Raw genomic sequence first — 25,174 nt, 5'->3', positions numbered from 1 at the left:
GTGTTCAGGTCCACTGAGCAAAGTACAACTGATGACATGGACTCACTCAGGATGTGTGATTGTGTGTAGAGCCGCTGGTTCCTGGTCCTGTTTGAGTGCACTCATGGTGACGTGCTATTTTGGTCAGCTGAGAGTCAGTGGGTCCACACAATTTGCACAATTAGGGTTTATTTTTTTTAAGCTTGTCTGAACTTCCTGGAATAATTAAAGCTCAGATATTTTCAAGGGGAAATTTACTGTAATATGCACAGACGGCCAAAATAATTATTTTCTATTTGAATATAATTCAAAATCAAAAAAATAAATTCTATGACAGCAAAGCTGAATTTAGCATATAAAAGTTATTTAAAAAATTTTTATGAGATTTTGCTGTACTACTGCGTTTACTGCATTTTCAAATAAATTCAGACTAGGTGAGCTTAACCCCCCCCCCCCCCCAAAAAAAAATCTTAATTATTCTTTTTTTTGGCTGCCAGTGTAAATATTATGCAACACATAAAACTCTATTAACACCATGGCATTGAATCCGGGTATATCTACAGTGGTATTAATAGTTTTATCTTTATCACATCCAAAATAACACATGAACTTTGTTAGTTTATACAGAATCTTACTTGTCATCTTCTAAAATGCATGCATACATGATTTGTTTGTAAACAAACTCTTTTTCTGTCTTTTCCCATATGCACCCTCTCCTGGATCTTCTTGCAGCAGGGGTCAGCCAAAGGTATGACCCTCATTTCTGTCTAAAATTCAAAAGCTTACATCACACAAAATGCAAGTTTGATAGAACGTTCATACAGTACACAAGTTTGATAGAATAGAACAAATGGAAACACAAAGTAACCATTTTTATATCTATCTATCTGTCTTCCTTTTTTCAAGACCTTCGCCTATGACTACTGTTTTTGGTCGATGGATGAGTCTGAGACAGAGAAGTTTGCTGGTCAGTTTCTGGAAACACTTCTTGAAGAAGCCACTTTGTTTTTTGCTTCAGTACCAAACATTTCTGTACCTGTATCATCTTTTGATGTTTTTTTGTGCCGGGGCTGATGGTGCTACTGAAGATAAGGTTTTGTTTACACATCAAAATAATTTGTACTAACATTGTTTTTCCAGAAAATCTATAGTGTGTCACCTTGATGTTTTTAGTAAAGTTTCAAGTCATGGCACTCTATCTGCAGGACAGAAAGTGATTTGATTTATAAAAATAAAAAAAGTGTGTGTGTGTGTGTGTATATATATATTCTTATTTTTAGGACCATTAATTTTTTTTCATTAAGCCATTTTTAAAAAAAATTTTTTTACTGTATTTGTTTAGGTGTCGTCATGCACTTCAGCACAGCCATACATGGTTTCTCCTGTTTTCCTCCGTTTCTCTCCTTCACATGATGAATCATTTTGAAGCTACAGTGAATCCTATTTTTAGAACCATAAACTTAGTTTAGTTTAATTGTTTTCTCGGAGTCATACATCACTTGAAAATGTTCTTGTCAGGTTTTTGTAAGATTTTACATTTATGTACGTCCGTCTTATGTACGTCCGTCTTAATTGTTATTAAATTATATTTTAACAGGCCAAGATGTAGTGTTTCAGTGCCTTGGGGAGAGTCTTTTGCACAATGCCTTTCAGGGTTACAACGCCTGTATTTTTGCATATGGGCAGACTGGTGAGTAATGCTTTGTACGCAATGACCTTTGCTCAGTTTTTTTTTAAAAGCACTCTAAACATAACCATTCTTCTTTTGTAAAGTAGTTACTCGTTAAAGTGGTCATCGGATGCGAAATGCACTTTTACATGCTGTTTAAACATAAATGTGTGTAAGCAGTGTGTATACACAACAACTCTATAATGATAAAAATCATTTGCCTCAGGCTCTGGGAAGTCATACACCATGATGGGTTCGGCAGACCAACCCGGTTTGATCCCCAGACTCTGCAGTTCTCTGTTTGAGCGGACCATTCAGCACCAGCGAGAGGAAGAGAGCTTCACCGTGGAAGTCTCTTATATGGAAATCTACAATGAGAAAGTCCGGGACCTTTTGGACCCCAAAGGGTGAAGCCTATTATGTCTCATGTTTAATCCCTGAGCTTTACTCCGCTGTAGATGTTGATCTAACACAATATCCATTTTTTCCCCATAGGAGTCGACAGGCCTTAAGAGTGAGAGAGCATAAAGTTTTGGGGCCTTATGTTGATGGTCTATCAAGGCTTGCGGTAGAAAGTTACAAGGTAACAAAAAGGACAAAAATATCATGTAATAACATGCACTTTACACAATGATTAAACTTTAACCTTCTTTTTTCTAATTCATACTGTCGTTTAGTTGATCATGTGGCTCAGTTATCCCCTCTTTGGGTCTGCAGTTGAAGTTCAGCAAATCCCACTGTATGAATGTTTGTAGTCAGCTCACGATACTACATGTCACTACTTTTTGGTCTTATGGAACTCTTAGTCATACTAAAGCCTGCACAGAATCTGTAAAAAACAGATTTCCATGGCTTTTTGCAGAATTTGATGCATTTAATTGTGTAGTTTGTTACCTATTCTTTTAATTCTACTAAAATATGTTGAGTTAAAATGGGTTTAATGTGTCTTTGGTTTAACACGTTTGTACAAATTGTAATCCATTCTGTAGAATTCCAGAGATTCCATAGGTGATCATTGTGGAAGCCCTATTTAACTCAGTTCAAAACCTAAAAACAGGTTACTTTGTAGTAACCATAATTCATCAGTATTGTGCGTGCCTTATTTTTTATTAAACAAGTACTTATTTTAAACCAAAAAATAAGTATGCACAAGCGTGCAGTATTTCTGACCTTTAAAGCATGTCTGAGATTCTAATGGTGTCCCTTCTCTTACCCGAAGGACATTGAGTCCTTGATGTCTGAGGGGAATAAATCCCGTACTGTGGCGGCCACCAATATGAATGAGGAAAGCAGTCGCTCACATGCTGTTTTCAAAATCATCCTCACGCACACACTAAAGGACCTGCAGTCGGGGGTAAGGACACACTTACACACACTGTTCTAAAGCTGATTTTCATAGATTAAGATTTAGATGCAAGATAATACAAGTGGAAAATCTCAAAATACACGCTCCAGGTCCACACTTTATGTTAAACAAAGTTTCTTGCAACATAAAACTTATCCATTACCACTATGCACACTTAGTTCTTACTGCTGTAAATTTTTAGACTTTGGGTCAATGACCTTCTTTAGGATTGGCTAACCTTTGCATACCAGCATAGTTTGGTTATCAGATTGGGTCAAGTTTCTGAATTCTGAATAAACACGACTATGCAAATGTAGGTGGTCATTTTAATGTATTCTCAACTTTGCAACCATGATTTACTATGGTATTGTAAATGGTCCGGATGGCCAGAGTCTGTCCTCAAACTCTCTTATTTGAAATGAAAAAGGAAAACTTTGTTAGGGTAGTATAATTTGGGAACATTCCTGATTCTGCTGTTTGATAATGAAACTCAGACCTTGAATGTTCTTGCAAGATCCTCATGAAATAAAGCCAAGTACTGTAGCAAGGGGAAGACTGAGGGATGAGTCATCATGTCCAGCCCTGATGATCTCATAGATGGATGTATTGAATACCTTTTATCAGCTGATGTGGACCTGTTATGGCACAGTCCAGTGTTAAGTCTCAAATGTTCCTCTTATGTTATACTTTTACATAAACTTGCCTTTGTTCCATCCACTTTGGGTCATTACTGTATGTTTCCTATTTATAATATTGCATAGATTGTTTAATTTATGCATCTCCAAAGATCTTGTACCATTAAGGTCACTCTGGACCAAGTAAACCTTCCCTTATCGGCTTTATCGTGAGCATGGAGAGAGCTCATGCAAATGGCAGGAAAATCAATGAATAAATTATAGAGTGTCCGAGTTTTGACGTCAGCTGATCTCCTCTTGTGCTGTCCTGGTGTCACTGTGCTTTTCTTTTGTGCCGTATGTCATGATCACCTGATTCGACTTGTGTCCAGTTCCTAATCTATAATTTATCAGGGCCTGGACTGTGCTTGCCACTCAACAGGTGCAAGATCTAAATTTAGCATGTTGTCACTAAAAAATAGCCATGATAAAGTTTTAGCCTGCATGCACATACCCATGCACCAAACCCAGCCCTTATGTGTGTGCTGCTTGTCATCTCAGCCATCAATAAGTAATGATGTGTGTATTTTTCCTGCGCAGTCATCAGTGCTGTCTTTTCCATGCTGTGGTTTTCCATGCAAACAACGCTGTGGGGCAGTAGATTACCTCTGATTTCTATATCCTTTTGAATTCAAATCTGTGTTTAGCATATTATGGAAAACATTAAAACTAGATTTTTTACATTGTCTGTGCTTGACTGTGTAAACTCACCACTATTCAACACCATTCAACACTTGTGTGTTCTTACTGCTATGCAGTAACTGATTAGATATAATCTGGATTATGTAGTCAGATTAATTTTTTATTTAACTTAAATTAATTTTTTAAGTAATTGTAATATTTTAAAATATTCTAAATCAGATTAGTTACTTTTTTATCTGTTACAAGATTACATATTTACTCACTCAATAGCAATAATTCATGGCTTAATTAATGACTTATTGAATTGAATTAATTATTTGTTTTTTATTAAACTCACAAACCCCTTGCAGTTAGTTTTAGATCCCCAGTTTGGGAAACCTTGAATTTAATGTTTAAGGCACTTGGAATGGAATATATTTTCTTTTTCTTTTCATATTTATATCAATATAGTACAAGATCCTTTTTAAATCGATTTGATAAACGAGATGGGTCTAAAGTCATCTAAAAGTAATGAAAACGTAGTCTGATTATATTACCTAAAATGTGAAATTTATGTAATTTAACTACAATTTATGTCATGTAATTTGGAATCCGTAGCCGACTACAGTTTGCAAGTAATCTATCCAGCTCTGGCAATTGCTAACATGTTTTGAGGCATTAATTTGTACCTACGCAGTTGCCAGAGTGTTCGCAGTGCTAAACTGTTCTGGGGTGCGTTTCCCAAAAGCATAGTTGCTAACCTATTTGCAACTTAGTCGGTTGGCAATGGGAAATTGTATTGCAACCAACAAAGTTGCTAACTTAGTTAGCAACTATGATTTTGGGAAACGCTCCCTGTTTGGTTGTCAGGGTTGTTACTAAGGTGTTCTGAGTGGTTAATGCTTAGCTTTGTGGTTGCTAGGTGTTTTAGGCGGTTCTCTGAGGGATTAATGGATAGCTATAAGGTTGCTGGGGTGTTCTGAGAAGGTTAATGTATGGTTTAAAGGTGGATAAGGGGTTCTGGGTGGTTGTCAGGGTGTTTCCTAGTTGCTAATACGTTCTTGGGGATTCATATGTATCTCTGTAGTTGCTAGGGTGTTCTGAGTTGTTGTAACTGCCTCACTTTGCAGTTGCTAATGTGTTGTGAAGAGTTTACTAATAACACTGTGCTTGCAGAGGTCACTCACTTATTTAGTCTTAAAGGTACAGTAGCAAGAACAGCCTGTTTGTTCTAAAGGTCACAGAGACGGTGGAAATGGGTCATAAAAAAGTAACTTGAGTGTAGTTAAAGAAGGGAAAAAATGTAATGCTACAAAAGAGCCTTTTAAATAGCTGATTATAGATTGACGACTGAACTCTGGCTCTGTATGATTGTGTATTCTCAGCCAATGTGCATGTGGAGCCTGAAGCAGCACAACGACTCTTTGTTGCTGTAATGCACTGTAATCTCGGTCCAGCTCAGTCCCCCCTCCTCACGACTTCCCATATCCTCTCAGCTCGCGCTCGCATCTCCCTGCCTCTTCTCTCAATTAAACCTCATCTCTGATGCTCAAACAGGGGAATTGTGTACAGTAAGGTCTGATGCTGGGGCACATAAAGAAACTCCACCCCACATACTGCTCCAATGCTGTGCAATAGAGAGGAGAACAATGGATGCTTTCTACAGCCCACTATTGCCTCTCTTGTCATTGTTACTTCGTAATATAGGACAGCTCACCAGAATTTGTCCAGCATGGTCATTCATACACAAATTTAACATTTAAAGCCGTTTCCCTGGGTTTCTAGGGAGGACAAGCACAGACAGGATTGACAACCATGGAAATGTTCAGTAGTGAGGGATTATTATGTAGCTTTTTTAGTAGTTCCCGCCGCTAGTTCACTGTTTATTTCCAGGATAACTAGGCGCCAATCATGGAAACATACACATAATGAGGTCATGTGACATGCTATTCTGAAGAAAAAAAGAACATTATGCAGTAAGCAGTATTCAATTTTGAACGTAGCGTCTCATTTCTTTTTTTGTTCCTTTTCTCTTTCTACAGACAAGTGGGGAAAAGGTGAGTAAGCTGAGTTTGGTGGACTTGGCAGGAAGTGAGAGAGCTGCAAAGACAGGCGCTGCAGGCGAGCGGCTCAAGGAAGGCAGCAACATTAACAAGTGTGTGCAACCTTGACTCTCTTTTATTTTTAAAGCTGTCTTGTCTTGGTACTTTTTTTAATTAAAGTACAAACCTGCAGAGGTTTTGCATTAATTTTATGGAAGAATAAGAAAAGAAACCAGAACAACAGAGTCTAGTTGATACTTCTTAAAGCCTGAATGTTTTTTTTTTCTGCATTTGGACACATTTGTAACCCATAAATGCAATGCAATGCAATGCATTATATTATATTATATTATATTATATTATATTATATTATATTATATTATATTATATTATATTATATTATATTATATTATATTATATTATATTATATTATATTATATTATTTTATATTATATTATATTATATTATATTATATTATATTATATTATATTAATGAATAATTAGTAATAATAAAATTAGTTGTTTTTCAGTCCATTAATCAATATCATATTACTATATATAATTTGTTACATTATATTAAACCCTACCAAGGACAAGAAATGTGGAGAATGAATGTATGTTATGTTATTGTAAATTATTTATTAATGATGAATAAAAATGTAATATGATAAAATAACAATTTCATGTTCCCAAAAGCATCTTCATTTTCCTCATGCGTAATTTGATAAATTTTTCTCTTTCAATTTTGGTGTAAAATGTGACCAGACATGTTTTTGTGAGATTCTCTTGCTTAATCTAGTCTCTGAATGTCTGAGTCACCTCTGAATATTTTCCTGTGGCGCTAAATTGAGGCGTCTCCTTTTCTCCTTTTGGATGGGTGCTTTGTCTTTTACAGGAGACATGTCATGGAAAATAACTGTTTGGAAAAAAGTTTTGTCGTCTTTGTAGACATTATCTTCATTTTCAGTGTGAAGCTCCCCACTAATATTGTGTCTGAATGTTTTAGCCCTCTAAGAATGTATTTTAGTTGATTAAAGATACCGTGGAGAATCAGAGTTGTTAAATTGGCTACATCTAAGGGCACAGTTTGTTCTGAGAAAGGTTTATAAATCTGGTTAAGGCTTTTTGGCCTGCCAGTGCATATTTCTGTGTGTGAACTGTGTCTTTTTCCTTGGTCTGTTACTCTTTCACTTACTTTTTCCATTTCTCTCTTTCCTCTCCACGCCGGGCAGGTCTTTAACCACTCTGGGTTTGGTGATCTCAGCTCTGGCAGACCAGGGTGCTGGAAAGAACAAGAACAAGTTTGTGCCCTACAGAGATTCGGTGCTGACATGGCTGCTTAAGGTATAAACACTCATTCTGTCCGGTAAAAACACCAGAAAGGGGAATTTCCACAGTATTTTTTACGTTTTCCAATTCAGTTCCTTCCACACACTTTATAATCTCTGAAAAGGGACCACTCTGCCATGTGCATTAATGTTTAATGTCTGTCCTTCTGGTGTAACCACAGGACAGTCTGGGTGGAAACAGTCGGACTGCTATGGTTGCCACTATAAGCCCTGCGGCAGATAATTATGATGAGACGCTGTCAACATTGCGCTATGCAGACCGAGCAAAGAGCATCGTCAACCACGCCGTGGTCAACGAAGACCCCAATGCCAGGATCATCCGGGAACTGCGAGAAGAGGTGGAGAAACTGCGAGATCAGCTGACGCAGGCTGAGGTACACATTTTGATCATTTTCTTAGTGTGACCTTGCAAAATGTCAAAAACAGCATGTTAAGAGCCACGTTCCTCTACAGTCGATGAAGGCACCAGATCTGAAGGAGAGACTGGAGGAATCGGAGAAATTGATACAGGAGATGACGGTCACCTGGGAAGAGAAGCTGAGGAAGACCGAGGAAATCGCACAAGTAAGTTTAGTTTGGACTAAAATGTTGTTTACGTCTGGATGTTCTGTAGTTCATATTCACACCGTATAACACCATATAACACCATCCGTCAAACACAGAAGAGGACGCTAAAGTTCTTCTCGCAATGTTCTTTTCTTTGCACAGGAGAGACAAAAACAGCTGGAGAGTCTTGGCATCTCTCTGCAGTCATCTGGTATCAAGGTTGGAGAAGATAAATGCTTCCTGGTCAACCTCAACGCTGACCCTGCCCTTAATGAACTATTGGTTTATTATCTAAAGGTAATGCATAAAGATTTGATTTTATTTTATTATAAGAGTTTTGCATATTGTGTGTATACTGTTATATTAATAGTATTATTATTTATATTATTTGCTACTTATTATTACACAATATGCATGTTTATAATAATAATAATAATTATTATTATTATACACATTTTAATGTAACACAATATATAAAAAGTATATATTATAATATAATATACATTTTATTATTCTTATATATTTAATGCTTTTTTTGAAATATTGAATTAGTAGTAGTATTACGGGGCAGGGGACTATATTGTAGTGTAATTTGTAACTCCGTGCTTGAAAATGTTGCTCCCTTTATGTCTTGATTTGGCCTCTGTGGATGTCATCAGAGTGATAGCTGCATCATGGGATATTTTGCAGGAACACACTAAGGTCGGATCAGCAGATTCACAGGACATCCAGCTTTGTGGAATGGGCATCCAAGCAGAGCATTGTGTCATTAACATCACACCTGAGGGAGCTGTCTTTCTCAACCCTTACAGAAACTCAAGGTAATGCATCGAGGATAGTAGTGTAAATGTTGCTTGTATAGTACATTTAAATTTATGTATAAGACAAGTTCTTTTATCAAAAAAAAACTTTTAACTTACATTAATAACAAGCTAACAGCCAAATCGTTATTTAGGTAAATGTTAAATGTAAAGTTTTTAAAGCAACTTCCTTTGTTACAGAACATGTGTGAACGGATCTCCAGTCACCAGCCGGCAGCAGCTTCACCATGGTGACCGTATTTTTTGGGGAAACAATCACTTTTTCAGGTCAGTGTTATAACCCTGGACTAAGGAATGTCACATAGCGGCTCCCTGTATTTGTACTTAAAAGTGCAGTATGGAGTCGTCTTTTATGAACACTATTTATATTTGTGACGACTTCAGGATAAACTTACCGAAACGGCGCTTGAGGGGTGAGGAAGAGGAGGGTGAGGGAGGGAACATGAAGAACAGTAACAGCAGTGAGCAGCTGGACGGAGAGGGAGACACGGCCAGCGAGGTGTCCAGTGAGGTCAGCTTCAGCTACGAGTTTGCTCAGACTGAAGTCATGATGAAGGCTTTGGGCAGCAACGGTGAGTTTTAGTCACAAAATGTATGTAAATATGCTAAAATTATTATTGTTTTTTTCAGGACTTTTCAATAAATAGGAAGTTACTTTCATGTCTTTACGGTCACATGTGATGTGCATTAAAGTATTAATTTGTTACAAAAAAAATCTTACTGACCCTAAAATTTGGTTAGCTGTTATAAAAAGTAGAACATTGCTGCTATTAAAAATATGGACGATTATTTAGCATTTAAAGAGGCATGTTAACTAAAATGTTATTTAATTTAATTTACCTTAAGCCTTAAAGCTACAGTAGCAAAAACATGATCCAAAATGATGTCAGGTGTTTCTGTTTTTGTTGTCTAACAGACCCCATGCAGGCGGTTTTGCAGACACTGGAGCGCCAACATGAGGAGGAGAAGCAGAGTGCTCTCGAGCGCCAGCGACTGATGTACGAGCAGGAGCTGCAGCAGCTGCGCAAACAGCTGACTCCAGACAGACAGAGCATGCAGATACCGCAGTCGCAGCCCTTGCAGCCGCAGTACCGCAGCTGGGAGAGACTGAGCCAGGGAGGAATGTCGTCATCACCCAGCGCCCAGCACCGCCTGCGCCAGTGGAGCGAGGAGAGGTGAGCTTTCAGTTTTAGGTGGGAACAAATGTTTTGTTTTCTCAAGGTGAAATTCGGTACATGGTGAGTTTGTTGTTACGCTCTTATTTTGGTGACAACAGGGAGGTGGTGCTAACGCGGAGCTTCAGGAAACTGAGGGAGCAGATCGTACGGGCTAATCTGTTGGTGCAGGAGGCCAGCTTCATCGCTGAAGAGCTGGACAAGAGAACAGAATACAGAGTTACTCTACAGATCCCTGCTGCAAACCTTAACGCCAACAGAAAGGTCAGCCACAATTTATAAGGCTTTCTGCAAGTCTTAAAAATGACAAATTAAGGCTGAAAGGTCTTAAATGGGAGCAGAAAGATTTACATTGCATGCATTAAAAACAAGTATCAATAATAGTATTTTTGTCTTGTTTTCCAATATCTATACATCCTTTAAATCAAGATAAATTTACTTGAAATGCAATGTTTTATGAGAAAGTGAACAAAATGGGTTTGGGCTTAAAACAAGAACAAAAACTTGTTTTCCCTTTGGAAATAGTTTTCGCAGCAAATTAGGAGTTTGAGGCAAAGTCACAGTTATTGGTTTATAATACGTAGCGAGAATTGGACCTTAAATTAAAGTGTGACCATATTTACATTTAGGGAACATACTGACACATTGTGTTCCCATCAGTTTCCTTTAAATTGTTTTTAAAATCATCCTTTCCTAAAACTTGCAGAAACCCTCTATGCACAGGATAACCATGAGATAAGCTAAAGATAAGCATTGGTGGAGCAGTCATGTGACACTTTTTGTGTTTGTGTATGCAGCGAGACGCTGTATTGAGTGAACCCGCCATTCAGGTGAGGAGGAAAGGCAAAGGGAAGCAGATATGGGCCCTTGAGAAGATGGAAAACCGGCTGGTGGACATGAGAGAGCTTTATCAGGAGTGGAAGGACTTTGACGAGGACAACCCTGTAAGCTCTTATTTATCACACACATTTTACTGTCCCATTAAAAATGAAAAGGTAACACTACAGGAGTGTTTTTTCTCTCCATCTCATAGGTGATGCGCTCGTACTTCAAAAGAGCCGACCCTTTCTTCGATGAGCAGGTGAACCACAGTTTAATCGGGGTGGCCAACGTTTTCCTCTCCTGCCTGTTCTATGATGTAAAGCTACAATATGCGGTTCCCATCATCAATCAGAAAGGAGAGGTGAGGATGATGATGTGATCTGTCTGCAGCAGTCGGGCAGTGTTTTGACTCACTATGAATATTTAACGCTGTTTCTTCCAAAAGATGAAATGGTATGTATATTTATCTGTGAAATGGAATCTGAGTCATCATATAAAGCATGAGACTCATCTCCAGCGGACCAGTGAAGTGTTGTTTACTTGTTTAATGTCAGGTTGCCGGGCGGCTGCATGTGGAGGTGATGAGAATGGGTGGAGGATTTGATGACAGCGTAGCTGGAGGAGATGACAGTGATGGAAGCCCAGACGGCGACGTACAGGAACGCAAACTGGTCTGTATGGTGAGTACTGAAGTTCACAGAAGAAGGTTTCGTGCATGAGTTTTGAGCAACTTAAGTCATTTCAGGATTTTTGGTTTTAAATTATAATTAAATAGTAAGTTAGCAAAAATAAATAATAACAGTAGAATCTACTGTTTTAGTGTGTTCATATTTAAAATCTTACCTCGTACTTATTTTAGTCATCTCTTTCGAACAGATAAAGATCCTACAGGCAACTGGTCTCCCGCAGTACCTGTCCAATTTTGTCTTCTGTCAGTACTCTTTCTGGGACCAAGCAGAGCCTATCATCGTTGCCCCAGAAGTGGATCCCTCTGCCTCCTTCTCTAGCAGCAAAGACCCCCACTGCATGGTTGTGTTTGACAGCTGTAAGGTACGAGTCATGATGTGTGCCTTTACAATCAAATGGTAAATTAACTAGTAATAGCCTTATTGTGCTTCTTTGTTCATTTAAGGAATAGTTCACCTAAAAATGAAAATTTACGCAACCTTAGACCATCCAAGATGTAGATAAGTTAGTTTTTTTGCAGTCAATTTAGAGAAGTGTAGCATTACATTATTTATGTATCCTCAGTAGTGAATGGGTGCCATCAGAATGAGACCTAATAAAAACATCACAATAATCCACAAGTCATCCACATGACTCCAGTACATCAAATAATGTAATATTGTATAAGCTGCATGTTTGAAAGTAACAAAAACCTTTCCATTCTAATGTAATTTCTGGCCAGAATTCATAACACTTCCTATAGTATGAAAGGCCATCCTCTGTTGTCTTCTCACAAGATGAATTTTTCAATGTAGAAAGCAATATAATGAATAGAGGACTTGTATTTTATTGGAATCAATGGTTTGATGTTAAGAACAATAATTGATGGACTAGAGTCGTGTGGCTTATTGTTATGTTTTTATCAGCTGTTTGAATTTTTCATTCTGATGGCACCCATTCTTTGCAGAGGATCCATTGGTGAGCAAGTGACTCTAAATCCGTTCTAATGAAAAAAACTATATCTGAGGGTAAATTAAAAAGAAAAAAAAAATTCTTGATTTATATATTTCTTTAACAGGAGTTATCAATAAATTATTAACATTCATTACTATACTTACTATACTCTTTATACTGTAGGAGAATGCTGTGACTGTAACAGAGGAATTTATCGAGTATCTAACAGAGGGTGCCGTAGCCATCGAGGTATATGGACACAGGCAGGCTGATCCAGGCAGGAACCCCGCACTGTGGGACCTCAGCATCATCCAGGCCAAAACACGCACTTTACGTGACAGGTGAGCAGAAACATGAGCTTCATCTTCCTGTAATTGTCCGATTATACTAACATAAACTTCCAGTAATGTAGAGAACACTGGGACGTCGTCTAGCATCAAGTGATCTGCTTCCTGCTTTTTAGACTGGTTTGACTCTTATGTGTCCTCAGGTGGAGCGAGGTAACACGCAAGTTGGAGATGTGGGTGCAGATTCTGGAGCTGAACGAGAATGGAGAGTACATGCCCGTGGAGGTGGTGCCAGCACGAGATGTTCGCACCGGTGGCATCTTCCAGCTCAAACAGGTTATACACTACATGTTCCTGCGTGGTTATTATAAATTACACCACTGCAAGTCTGTTAGAGTTTGAGTTGTTTTTTATGATCAGAATTACTGGTCGACCGATATTGTTTTTTTGACGGCCGATGCCGATATCTTGGAAGGCAGGGGGGCTGATAGCCGATATAATAAAAAATAATAATATTAAGGAAATTTGAAATAATTTGAAAATGGATTTAAAAAATGTATGTGTGAAATAAACATTCTTATACTTTAGATGACAGTATTTTTCACAAATAAATACATTTAAAAAAAAAAAAAAGTTCACACGGACTTGCCGAAGTTACGCAGCGAACATGCGATCATGCTGGATAAAAATTCATATTTCACAAGATCTCACAGCTGGATTCGACTACATTTGCAAGGATTTTGAAATTAAATGTTCATTAGTCAATTAAAGATTTGTTTAAATTATATTAATGCGTATTTGCTTAATGCTGACGGCAAACAAAGGAAGTATTATGTTTGCCTTTCTGTTGCTAATAATATAAAAGCAATCGTTATTACACTCTTTGTATATATAAATTCCTTTGTTTAACTGTTCTATCTGATTATTAGACAGACTTCTATCTGTATTAGACAGAACTGTTAACGACGACAGCGAACAAGAGGGAGAATGTGAGCACTGTGTTTGCTCAGGTGCTGATTTCTCAGTGCTGTCAAAATAAAAGTCCCTTCTCGAATACATCGACCAAGCTGGAAAACTTATCGGCCCATGCGGATAATTGAAAAATGCTAAATATCGGCCGATATATCGGCCTTGGTAAATAAAGCATAGCACATTTTATTACCTTTTTTTTTTTATCACAGGTTTAATACAGATGGTAAAGAGGTGTTCTTTTCTATAGTTTTCTATAGTATTTTTGACTCCTAGGTATGTAAACCTGTATTTTACTTGTGGTCTGTTATTCTATCAACATTATTGTTTAACATTTAACTTTAGGGTTTTTTGTCATGGGGTATGAACTGTTTTTTTGGTATGTCTTTCTCAGGGTCAGTCTCGGCGGATTCAGGTGGAGGTGCGTTCAGTGCAGGACTCCGGCACGATGCCTTTGATAGCAGAGATCATTCTGGGAGTGTCCATCGGCTGTGTGGAGATCAGACAGGTGCAGATGACTAAAAACAATGAGCCACAAGAGGTAAACATTCTTTTTCAACTAAACCTTTAGCATTTACCAGGATGATGTCTGAATGTTAATCTTTATATTGTTTTTGGTTTTAGCTTGAGGGCGATGAAATGGACAGTTATCAGGTATGTTTGGATCAATACTTCGACTTTTTAGTTGTTTATAAATGCCATGATGTTATTATACATTTTTCATGTTTATATTACATAATATTTTTCATAGTGTTGTGGTGCTCCTGCTGAGATTCAGTTTTGATTCCGATCTGCGTCATTTCCTCATCACATTCCTGTCTCTCCCTCCCACTTCTTTCCTGTCTTTCTCCTCTGTCCTGCCCATTAAAGACATAAAAAGCCTTTGTTAGCAAAATAGAAATGGCCAAGCGATAGAAGCTTTTGTGTTTAAGTATTTGTCCATCATCCTGTAGGAGCGAGATCTGGAGCGTCTGCGGCGTCAGTGGCTCACTGCTCTCACTAAGAGACAAGAGTATCTGGACCAACATCTTCAGACGTTGGTCAGCAAAACAGGTAAAAACCAGATGGACTCATGAACTTGTCTTAGCTCAGTAATGGACTACAAAATAGTGCTTTCCTTGCTTTAGTTTGATGCTAATTAGCTTTGAGGAGCTGGTGTCACAAGCAGATTGATTAGATAAAAAGCCACAAAAAAAGAATCAGATCTACACTGACTGAGCAGCAATTTTATCACTGCATGTCCACTGATCGTTTTTTTTTTTTTTTTTGGTTTGTTTAATGTTTTTATAAAGTCAAATAATGCTTTTATAGATAAATAGATATATTTAATTTTTCTATAAACTGTGTATATAAATTTTCAAGTTAGTATAATATATATAGTTGCAGGGACTCAACTGGAAATGGGTTTTGCTTGGCATGAAATTAGAGAAATCAGTGGTGACTAGTTTGCTCTCTATGAGCAGATAAGTCTGAGGATGATGTGGAGAGGGAGGCTCAGCTGCTGGAGTGGCGTCTGACGCTCACGGAGGAGAGAAATGCAGTGATGGTGCCCTCTGCTGGCAGTGGAATACCAGGAGCTCCTGCGGAGTGGTACAGCACCGCTACAACCATTTCAACCTATTTGCATTTACACTGAACACTTAAATTATATAATGTTATATATAGCTGGTAAACGTGTTGTTTGATATTTAATGTCAATCCAGTTCTGTGCAGTTTGCTTTTTAGGCAGGTTTTTATAAAGCTTAAATTACGTGTTTTAATGAATAATATTTGGATTTGAGGCTTTGTTTGTTAAATGAATGTCAGTATCGGTTAAACATTTTTAGAAATGTTTAGTCATGAGTATTTGGCCCTTAGGTTGATTTTTATGTCTCTCTTGGCAGGGTACCAGTGCCTGGGATGGAAACTCACATTCCAGTGCTCTTCCTCGACCTAAGCGGTATGTTTTTAAAAGCAGCAATGTTCTCTGCAGAAATGCAATGTCCTCTGTGACCTTTCTTCCACTGCAAACACTATTCATCTTAACACTCATTTTCACACTTTTCCATCCTGTGTTTCTCTTCTTCCTTCCTGCAGCTGATGACTTCAGCTCTGAGGAGAACCTAGACGTTCCCGAGGCGGGCGGCTGGGACGCCATGCTCAGCTCGGAAGATGAGGATGAATTTTTTGACCTTCAGATTGTCAAACACTATGATGGAGAGGTGAGAATGGGATCAATGCACTCTCAGAGGCTCCTTAGTTGGTCTTAAAGAAATGGATTAAAAACTCTTTCTTTTTTCTTCCAGGTGAAAGCCGAAGCTTCTTGGGACTCCACGGTTCATGAATGTCCACAGCTGAGTCGAGGTGCCGCCCCAGATCAGAGAGTATACTTGATTATCCGCACCGTGGTTCAGCTCAGCCACCCTGCAGAGATGCAGCTAGTCTTACGCAAACGCATCTGTGTGAATCTCACTGGACGGCAGGTGAGGGATAGCCTACTTTGTATAACCTGCACTATCATGAGAACTGTACAAAAATTTCTATATAAATATTTTACGTACAGCTGTTCCGGATATTTTTGGTGCTTATTTGATAAAAACCTTATACTTTTAAAGGAATTTTAAGCTTTAGAGCTACAAAGTTATGATTTTTATATATCTCTGCATATTATAAAACCTTTTTTTGGTTTAAACAGGGTTTTGCGCAAAACTTCTTAAGGAGAATGTCTACCAGGAGCACTATTCCTGGCTGTGGTGTGACCTTTGAAGTCGTCTCCAACATCCCAGGGGTAAGCATACAAAATCCAAAATATATTTATGTGTGTGTCTATGTAATGCATGATATGAATAATAAGTAATGCAGAATCTAAATGATGTGTGTTTTCAGTGACCCATGACAATCTTTAATAATTTCTCTAAAAATTCAATAAAATTGTAGTAACTAAATCTAAAATTTGTTTTATTGAAGTCCAGATGAAATACAAATAATAAAATGTAAATATTAGATGAAAAACTGAATGGTGCTTTGGCAGCTGACTGAAATAAAATAAGTTTTAGCTAAAGTACTACAGTGACTAAAACTAAAACTGAAATAAAGTTAATAGAAATAAAATATATAATTAAAATGTATATAAAACAAAACTAATAATACTCTTATTAATAATAACATAAATCCAGAATAGAATTGTCAGTAGATTTCTGAACTGAAGCAAGGTGAAAATCTTTGCTGATAATTCTAAAATATGAAACAATATAAATATCATTAGCTCATATGTATCACTGCACAAATCTCAGGACAGCTTACAGGCCGTGTTAGGTTGCTATTATCCACAAGAAAGCTGCAAAGCTGGTTTCTGGAGTCTGTTTGTTTATGAGCACCTGTCTCTCTCTCGGCTGTGTATGCCAGCAGGACAGCCAGAGCTCAGAGGACCGGGAGATGCTAGCCCGTGTGGCCGCCAGCGCTGAGAACCCCAAATCCTCAGACAACGAAGCTGCCATAGAGAAGTACCTGCGCAGCGTCCTGGCTGTGGAGAACATCCTCACGCTGGACCGTCTGAGACAGGTCACACAGCCACATTCATTCATATTATTTGTTCTGATGAGATATTATGAGATTGTTTAAATCTGAATCTTAAAGGAAGACTTTGTCTGATTAGTATTGTGACAGATGTAATGATTCATTTTTCCTTTTGACTGATCGCAAAGTGTTTGTAAGTCACTGTTCTTTTGGTGTAAAGCAGAGGGCAGTAACATGTTAAGCACAAGACTTAACTCATTCTGTATAAACTTTTAATTTGAACTTTAATTAAAAACATTACTCTATAAATGAAACCAGTGCACTTTCTATTTCATTAAAACAAGCAGTCCTCTGAATCATAACACTGAAATGAAATGAATGTCTAGTTTTCTCTCTCAAGTTCAGTTCTCATCATCTAAATCAGTTTTTTTCATCTGCTACAGGAGGTGGCAGTGAAGGAGCATTTGGCAGGTAAAGGCAAGGGCAGCAGACGCAGTCTCAGCTCTCCCAGTGTGCATCGGGTAAGCGCATCTGCAGCCTTAAAGTCATCTTAACAGACAGAAATGTTAAGAAAACTCGGCATCATCATAGTCTGGCACATTCTGTATTCACACGTCACCTTTTTCTCCTCTAGTTATCTGGAAGCAGACAGGATCTGTCACTAAACTCAGTGCTGGATGACAACAAGGTAAGATTCTAAGGTGAAAATAAGATAGGAAATGGGTCCTTTTATGTAACCTCTAATATCCAATTTGCTTATGTAAGAATCGATGGGAGAGTCAGCAGGATATCTTTGGGACGACATCTCAGTTCAGCAGAACACTGCCACGACCATCCAGACCTCCTACACCACCTACACAGAATCAGGACCCCGAGCAAGGTATGATATAACGGTCACTCATTACAGGAACTCCTTTCAACTCTGTGCTCTCTACTGTAAATGTGATTCATTTCTGACTGACCTCTCATTTTGAACCTGTTTTATGAATTTAACAACCAATTATTCCAGAGGACATCCCTGTATATTTATCAATGGCACAATAGTGGCACTTCAGGATTTGAGCCTGCAACCTCTCAAAAAGACTCTCCCTGTCTAGTACAACTTTAGCTTCTTTTCACCTTGTCTCTTCGTGATCTGTCACAAAATGTCAGTGTGACATTTTTACGTGACTGTCTTCATGCACTCCTTTTATATCTTTTCTGCATCTGTCTCGGTTTCACCACCCTTGTCGTCTTTCTCCACACCTCTGCCTTGCTGTTCGCCTCCTTCCCAACCCACCCACAGGTTTTTCAGGGCTTGCTGCTTCTTATATCTCCCCAGTCAAGGCCCTGGTTCCTCAGATGCCCAAGCTGCTCAAGTCCCTGTTCCCTGTACGCGACGACAAGAAAGATTTGAGACCTTCTCCACACTCCCAACAGGTGTTTTCAACTTTTTAATTTGTGAACTATGCATAAAACCTTGCTTTGGTCACCTGGGTGAGTCTCATGAAAACTGTCAAGAAATGCACATCCGGGTCACATTTAACCTTAAAATCAAAAGCAAAATGTATTAAAAAATAAATAAATAAATATACATATATATATATATATATATATATATATATATATATATATATATATATATATATATATGTATGTATGTATGTATGTATATTTATTTATTTATTTATTTATTTATTTTTTATGTATGGATATATATATATATATATATATATATATATATATATATATATATATATATATATATATATATATATATCCATACATAAAAATTAAAGAATAAACAATAAATGAAGAATTTCGGTGGCAAAGTGGTATATGAAATGTTGAATTCCAGTTATGTATATTATGTTGTGTTTGTTGTAGTGCATTTACTTTATGCTGATAGTATATTTAACCCAAAAACCAAAAGGAACAATTTAAAATGTATAATAAATATGAAAAATATATGCACGAATGAAAATATAACAAACAATAAATAAAGCATTTTTAGGGAGAAGTAATATATTAAGTTTTAAAGTCCAGTTATGTCTATATCATGTAATATTTGGGGGTAAAATGTGCTTAATTGTCGTTAATTAATTAATATAAATAAACGTTATTTCTGAATTTTTCTTGTAATTTTTTTGAGATTCACCCACCTCCTTTATTTTTTCAAAGTATGTTCCCATTACAAAGAACTCAAATAATTACATTTATTCAAAAGACAAGCAGTACCTATGCTTATAAACATTTCTGTATGTAGATTCCTGTCAATGGTAATTCCATGGGGTGATTTCATGCATAAATGTAAAAAAGAAAAAAAAAAACCTGATGTAGAGTATCAGTCATAAAAAATAGCCATTTTAGCGCTTACAAAGCCTATCAGAAATATGCTGCATTTAGATGACTAAATCATATGTGGTAATCAAAGAGGGATGCAAATCCTCTTGACTGATTTAATTTGTCAATTTTAGATTCTAGCGTAATGTCATTCTGTCTTCTTACCACCTCATTTCCATATAGACAGAAATTCCTTATGCAACTACGTTGCCCATGCACTGTATCTGTGATTATATTATCCATCTCGTATGAGGAAAATGAAATCTTTAAATTAAGCCTTATTGCTTGGTAGTGGATTTTATTTTTATTTTTTGTTTTTTTGTGAGAAAACAGGCTTTTTTGGTTTCCATGATTAAAACAGTGTCCTCATTTTGTCAAAGTAAATCATGTCAAGGAAACCTGATTATATGTTAGGCAGGAGTCCATAGCTAAACTCCAGTGTTTAATTTCCCCAAGATTAATTGTCAAGCCATACCCTTTCATCATATCTCCCAGCATGCTTTCGACGGAGGCGTAGAGGGAAAAAAATATGACAGTGATATTTCTTCGTGTATATCACTCCTCCCCTGCACGCAGACTTTTGATCTGTCAGTACTTTAGATCAAATGTAATCCAAAGGCTCCCGACATAAAAAATGAACTCGTGACACTTAAATCAAGCTTTGTGCCGCCTCTCTGAAAACCATTACCAAAATCATAAAAACAAATTTAATACGTTCCATTCATCTCTCCAGCATATGCCACGAATAATGATGCAAACAGCCAACAACGCTGATGAAGGAAGAGTAAGAATAGAACCGGTAAGTAGATCTCCACTCTGATCTCATGCTCCGTCTTTGGCGAAATTAAATAAATATGAATGATGAATTGGGTTACAGACTTGTATTTTGCAAAAGTATAGCCTAGGAAGATATTTTAAGAGCCCAGTCTTTCTCTCCTGCATGTGATGTAAATTGCATGCTATTAAATCTGTGGTTTTCCTAGCATGTGCTCTCTGTATGCGAGTCAGATGATAGGTTGAGGTGTAGTTAAATGTTCCTTGTGGTTTTGGACGTCCTTCCCCGTAGGTTGCAGTAATGGGGAAGAGTCCTGCTTCAGACAGACACTCAGATGGGCCCGATGCCCCGTCCTCTGTGCATGATCCGCATGACCTGCCCCTGAGCCCCATCAGCGAGTCCTCCAGTGGCTATTTTTCTACTAGCGTCTCCACTGCCACCCTTTCCGATGTCTCCATAGCCTGCGGGGACCTTACCCCTACTCCCAATTCCCAAGCGGGTCCCATAGCATCCAGGCACGACAACGAAGACTGTCTACCAACCCCTGTTAATGCCTCTGTTGCTCCTGTAGAAGCTGGGCTAAGATCTGACAGGCCTAGAAAAGAGGAAGATACCCAGGCGGCCCACAGGAATGGTGTCACCACCTCTCAGCAGGAAGCACAGCTAAATGCAACCCCTCCCCTGGTGTTGAGTACCTCCACAGACAGCCCTTTCTCCCTCCAGAAGGTCAAAGCTAACGAGCTCAGGTCTTTCAGTAACATTCTTGGAGATGGAAAAGCAACCACAATGCAAACTGACAGCCTGGAGAAGCTAGAGATAACCTTTGAGGATGAGGAACCCAAGGAACTCGCATGGCTCAAGGTGGGAGGGAGAGTCACTGTCGGATCCAGCAAGTCCGGCACGGTCCGCTACATCGGCCCAACGCACTTCTCAGAAGGCATCTGGGTCGGGGTTGAGTTAGACACTCCCTCGGGTGAGTTAGACCTTCCATTATCAAAGGGGTCATAAACTGCCTTTTTGTACAGTTCTCTGAGGTCCACTTAGAATGTTAAGATTTTTCCATCCAAAAATAGAATTTAGAAGTAATAGGCTATTTTCTGTACTGTTTTGAATAGGCGATAGGATTGCAGATTTTGAAGTAAATGCCCACTGTTATGATTGGCTAACAATTGTGTATGTTTGACAGCCTACATCCTTCATAAATAGATGCTGCAGTGTTTGAATTGTGCCTTGTTTGTAAACAAATCTGTGGTAAAATGAGGTGTTTGCCTAATTATTTACACTACCTATGTGTATCGGTGAGCGGGGCAAAACAGGCAGCGATGTAGAAGCAGGCATTGATGATCTTCTGTGGAGGCGGGGTTTAGCCACACTATTATGTCATAAAGTGGCACATTCAACAACTTGTCGTTTTGGCAGACTGGCTTCAATATAAGCTGTTTTCAGACTGAGAAAGTTTTGAGTTCTGAAACGCACAGGATGTGTTTTTAGCACAAAAACCTCTTGTACATCAAAAGATCAAGGGAATTTAGATTTTTAGGGGAATTTTGAATTGAAACTGATTTACCAACCTGGTTCCTTTTCTATCTTTTGTCGACTAGGTAAGAATGATGGTTCCGTTGAAGGCCACCAGTACTTCCGATGCAACCCTGGTTTCGGGGTATTAGTCCGTCCAGATCGACTGACTCGACGGGAAGCTTCCAAAAGGCATACAGAAAATCGCCGCAGCGGGGAGTTCAGTCAGCAACTGAGGGGAGGAGCCGGCACTGCTATTCAGAAAGGAGAGAATCGCAAATCCTGGAATAGCTAATTGACAATGAGCTGAGCAGGACAGAACCTCAACCTCGCAACATCTTAATCTGACCGAGGAGTTCAACTCCGTCCATCACTGTGCTTGGGCTAATGGAACATTCTTATACCCAACTTTGCTTGGAGGTGGTACAGCATTCCCTCGCCATCCCCTCTATCAGTTCCGGTGCTATGCTAATCTGTAGCGTGTGGGAGTGCTATAAATTTTTAACATGCTGCTTCAGCTGTGTTCCTCAAGCAAGTCTCTTTGAGTTGACCGTAAAATTAATCTTCCGGGTCTTTGAGATCAACCCATCATTTCTGTTTGTGCCCTGGTTTTATTAAGAGTCCATTTTTGGACTTAATACTACAAATGATGCCTAATTTAACCTTCTCTGCACAGTCGGTTTTTAGTTTCCTGAATGTGCCTTTTAAGTCAACCCATTTCTTGTTTGGTGTCCCTCATTGCACATTCGAAACGCTAGTTAGAATGTGGTAAATGGTAGACATGAAAGAGATTATCTCAGGGATCCAATCAGAGGCATTGGATATGCCCAGTTGAGTTTGCAGCTGTAAGCCACTATCAAGGAGCATGTACAGAAGTGTCGCCCTGAGCAGGTTAATATAGGTTTTTGATGTTTCTTCGTTGTGAAGTACTGTTATTACTTGACCAGTGATTGGATGACTATATCCACTAGATGGGATATTTTATTTGGTTTATTATCATTGGAAGAATTGCTTATCAGTATTTTGGAGTAAACCACCTGATTGGTGTGTATCTTAATTGCTCATGGTGAATTTTTAGACTTGACTGAATTGGCACATTCAGGTTTAATCGACTGGCTTAATTAGACCCTCTTTTAATGGTTTAAGTGGCTTATTTACAATCTGATTGGAGCACATTTTATTAAGCAGCCTTTTAATTGGAATTGGTTTATTGAAACTACTTCAACCTCAAATAACTTTGTGCTGCAATCTAAAGTGGCTCAGTTTGATTGGTTTCTAAGGACTGTCTTCCACAAGAAGGTCACGGTAAAAGTACATTCCAGTTTTGTGTATTGGACCAATTACTGGCAATACCTTCATCTTATTTATTCAGATTAATACATCTAAAAACAATTTCATCAAATCATTTTTGCATAATGTATGGACAAAGTGGTCACATTTATATCTTTTTTTTTTTAATAAGGAGCATGATTCCATGCAGATATGATACTTGTTCACGTCATGATGGAGAAAAAGTGTGTCATTTAATTCCTTTTATATTATATGTGGAAACCATCATGTGATTTAAGTCTAATGCAATATACATTTCTTAAAATATATTTTAATGTTTGTAGTTATGTAAATTGAAGTTATAAAGTGTAAAAATCCCATGAATGGAAAATTAATTTGCACATTTGATTTATAGTAGATAGCTTATGTGCCCAAAGGGTACTTAGTTTTGTTGTAAATTAACTTAAACTAACTGAAGATCCACTGTAAATCAACTGTAAAAAAAGACAAAAATATTTCAACATTTCCATCCAAGAAAAAATGCATTTCTCAACATTTTGAAGTTGCCTTTCTCCTGCCCACATGCAGAACATTTTTGTTGCTTTGATTGGCAACAATGGCTTTCAGGCGGTAGGATTTAAATTCCTTGTCATTCTTTAAGTATTCATTTAAAGGTAGTAGATCGATTGCCTACAGAATGACAAGTCTCAACTAGGTTTTAATACATTTCTGTTTCAGCAATAACATTAGAAGTGCTTGTAGGAATTTTATGGTTCATTGTTTTGAACGTAGTGAGTTACTTTAAAAAGAAAGGGGAAATGAACTTATTGAAGACATTTTCAGTAAGCTGATCTCCACGGCCCAACATTTCAAACATAGTTGCTTTTAACTAGATGTGTACTAGGTGTTTTTGTTTTCAAGTGCAATTTACCTTTTATCCCCTCACTAAAATGGTTGAATGCATCCTACTGTATATCCATTCTGTTCAAAGTCTGCAGGATCAGTAATGACACCTCGATCCATCTTAAATGGCATACAGTAGATCCAGAGCCATATCCGAGCAACCACACAGTGGCCTTTTGAAGTTTAATACTAAATACAGGTGTGGAGACTCGTGCTTTCCTCCTGTTTGAAATCCTTCCCGTTAAGGGCATCAGGAGAAAGAGGTTTTGAAGGAAGCTTTGGGCCCTGCTGTTTACACAGATGTCAGATGAAGCTCTTGGCAGGAAGTTGCTGCTCTACTTTTTGTAGGTTTTTTTCTTTTCCCTCCATTTTTGGGAGCAGCGAGTGGATGGCTCCATCTTTCACCACTAGTCTGTTCCTCGTCCTGATTATTTTATGTCATGAAAGTTGTCCCATATACGGAGCGTTTGAACCCAGAGTATACATGTGTTTTGTATATAGTTCAATCTCGAGAGTTCAATCTGAGCACAAGGCTGGGTTTGATTAATTTAATTATCTGCAATTCTATGCTGATATCCAAAGAATAATCATGTATAATAATTCATTTATAATTTCTTTTATATTGACTGTACAATAATCTGACTGTAAAGAAAAATAAAAAGTGAACTGATTTACACTTTTGTCTTTTATTTAGTGGGTTTTAGGTGTCCCAGTCTTAGTTTACTTCACCTTACCTTTCTTCAAGTACCTATGTTTTCTTGGAAAAACAAAACAAAACAAAAAACTGACATTTAACAATACAATTTCAGAATTCAAAATATTCCGAATTTACACGGTTTAATAATTCTGAAGCGATGTATAAAAAGTCTAATCAGGCAGTGTCTTTCAGCTCAGGTTTTTATTCTCTAGAAGGTACAGTTCTAAAATAAAAACGACTTTAAAACAAAGTTTGAAAATGAACAAAAGAGTGTCAAAA

The 25,174-nt window shown here is 37.8% G+C and overlaps 1 protein-coding gene across 3 annotated transcripts; it reads left to right on the top strand.

The window, feature by feature from the left end:
• Window positions 1–572: 572 nt before the first annotated feature.
• LOC113077416 (kinesin-like protein KIF13B) lies at window positions 573–24,874 on the top strand. Of its 3 annotated transcripts, none has more exons than XM_026249828.1 (38): window positions 573–727; window positions 886–946; window positions 1,577–1,669; window positions 1,875–2,055; window positions 2,144–2,231; window positions 2,868–3,002; window positions 6,331–6,443; window positions 7,563–7,674; window positions 7,841–8,053; window positions 8,133–8,243; window positions 8,388–8,522; window positions 8,916–9,046; window positions 9,227–9,313; window positions 9,431–9,618; window positions 9,963–10,221; window positions 10,323–10,485; window positions 11,019–11,165; window positions 11,255–11,404; window positions 11,598–11,723; window positions 11,920–12,093; window positions 12,847–13,004; window positions 13,154–13,286; window positions 14,314–14,460; window positions 14,544–14,573; window positions 14,873–14,972; window positions 15,383–15,509; window positions 15,803–15,858; window positions 15,996–16,120; window positions 16,205–16,381; window positions 16,594–16,686; window positions 17,307–17,459; window positions 17,858–17,935; window positions 18,049–18,102; window positions 18,180–18,294; window positions 18,700–18,833; window positions 20,470–20,535; window positions 20,803–21,484; window positions 22,113–24,874. In XM_026249828.1, the coding sequence occupies exons 2-38, from the start codon at window positions 916–918 to the stop codon at window positions 22,319–22,321; spliced, it is 5,274 nt and encodes a 1,757-aa protein (XP_026105613.1). In that variant the 5' UTR covers window positions 573–727; window positions 886–915; the 3' UTR covers window positions 22,322–24,874. The 3 variants fall into 3 exon arrangements, with proteins under 3 accessions (XP_026105613.1, XP_026105612.1, XP_026105614.1); XM_026249827.1 differs by having other exon boundaries at window positions 17,304–17,459; XM_026249829.1 differs by having other exon boundaries at window positions 591–727; window positions 17,304–17,459; window positions 18,736–18,833.
• The last annotated feature ends 300 nt before the right edge of the window (window positions 24,875–25,174 follow it).

This window comes from Carassius auratus, unplaced genomic scaffold (assembly GCF_003368295.1).
Source record: "Carassius auratus strain Wakin unplaced genomic scaffold, ASM336829v1 scaf_tig00022554, whole genome shotgun sequence".
NCBI lineage: Eukaryota > Metazoa > Chordata > Actinopteri > Cypriniformes > Cyprinidae > Carassius > Carassius auratus.
This window is presented reverse-complemented; position numbering and strand designations above follow the sequence as displayed.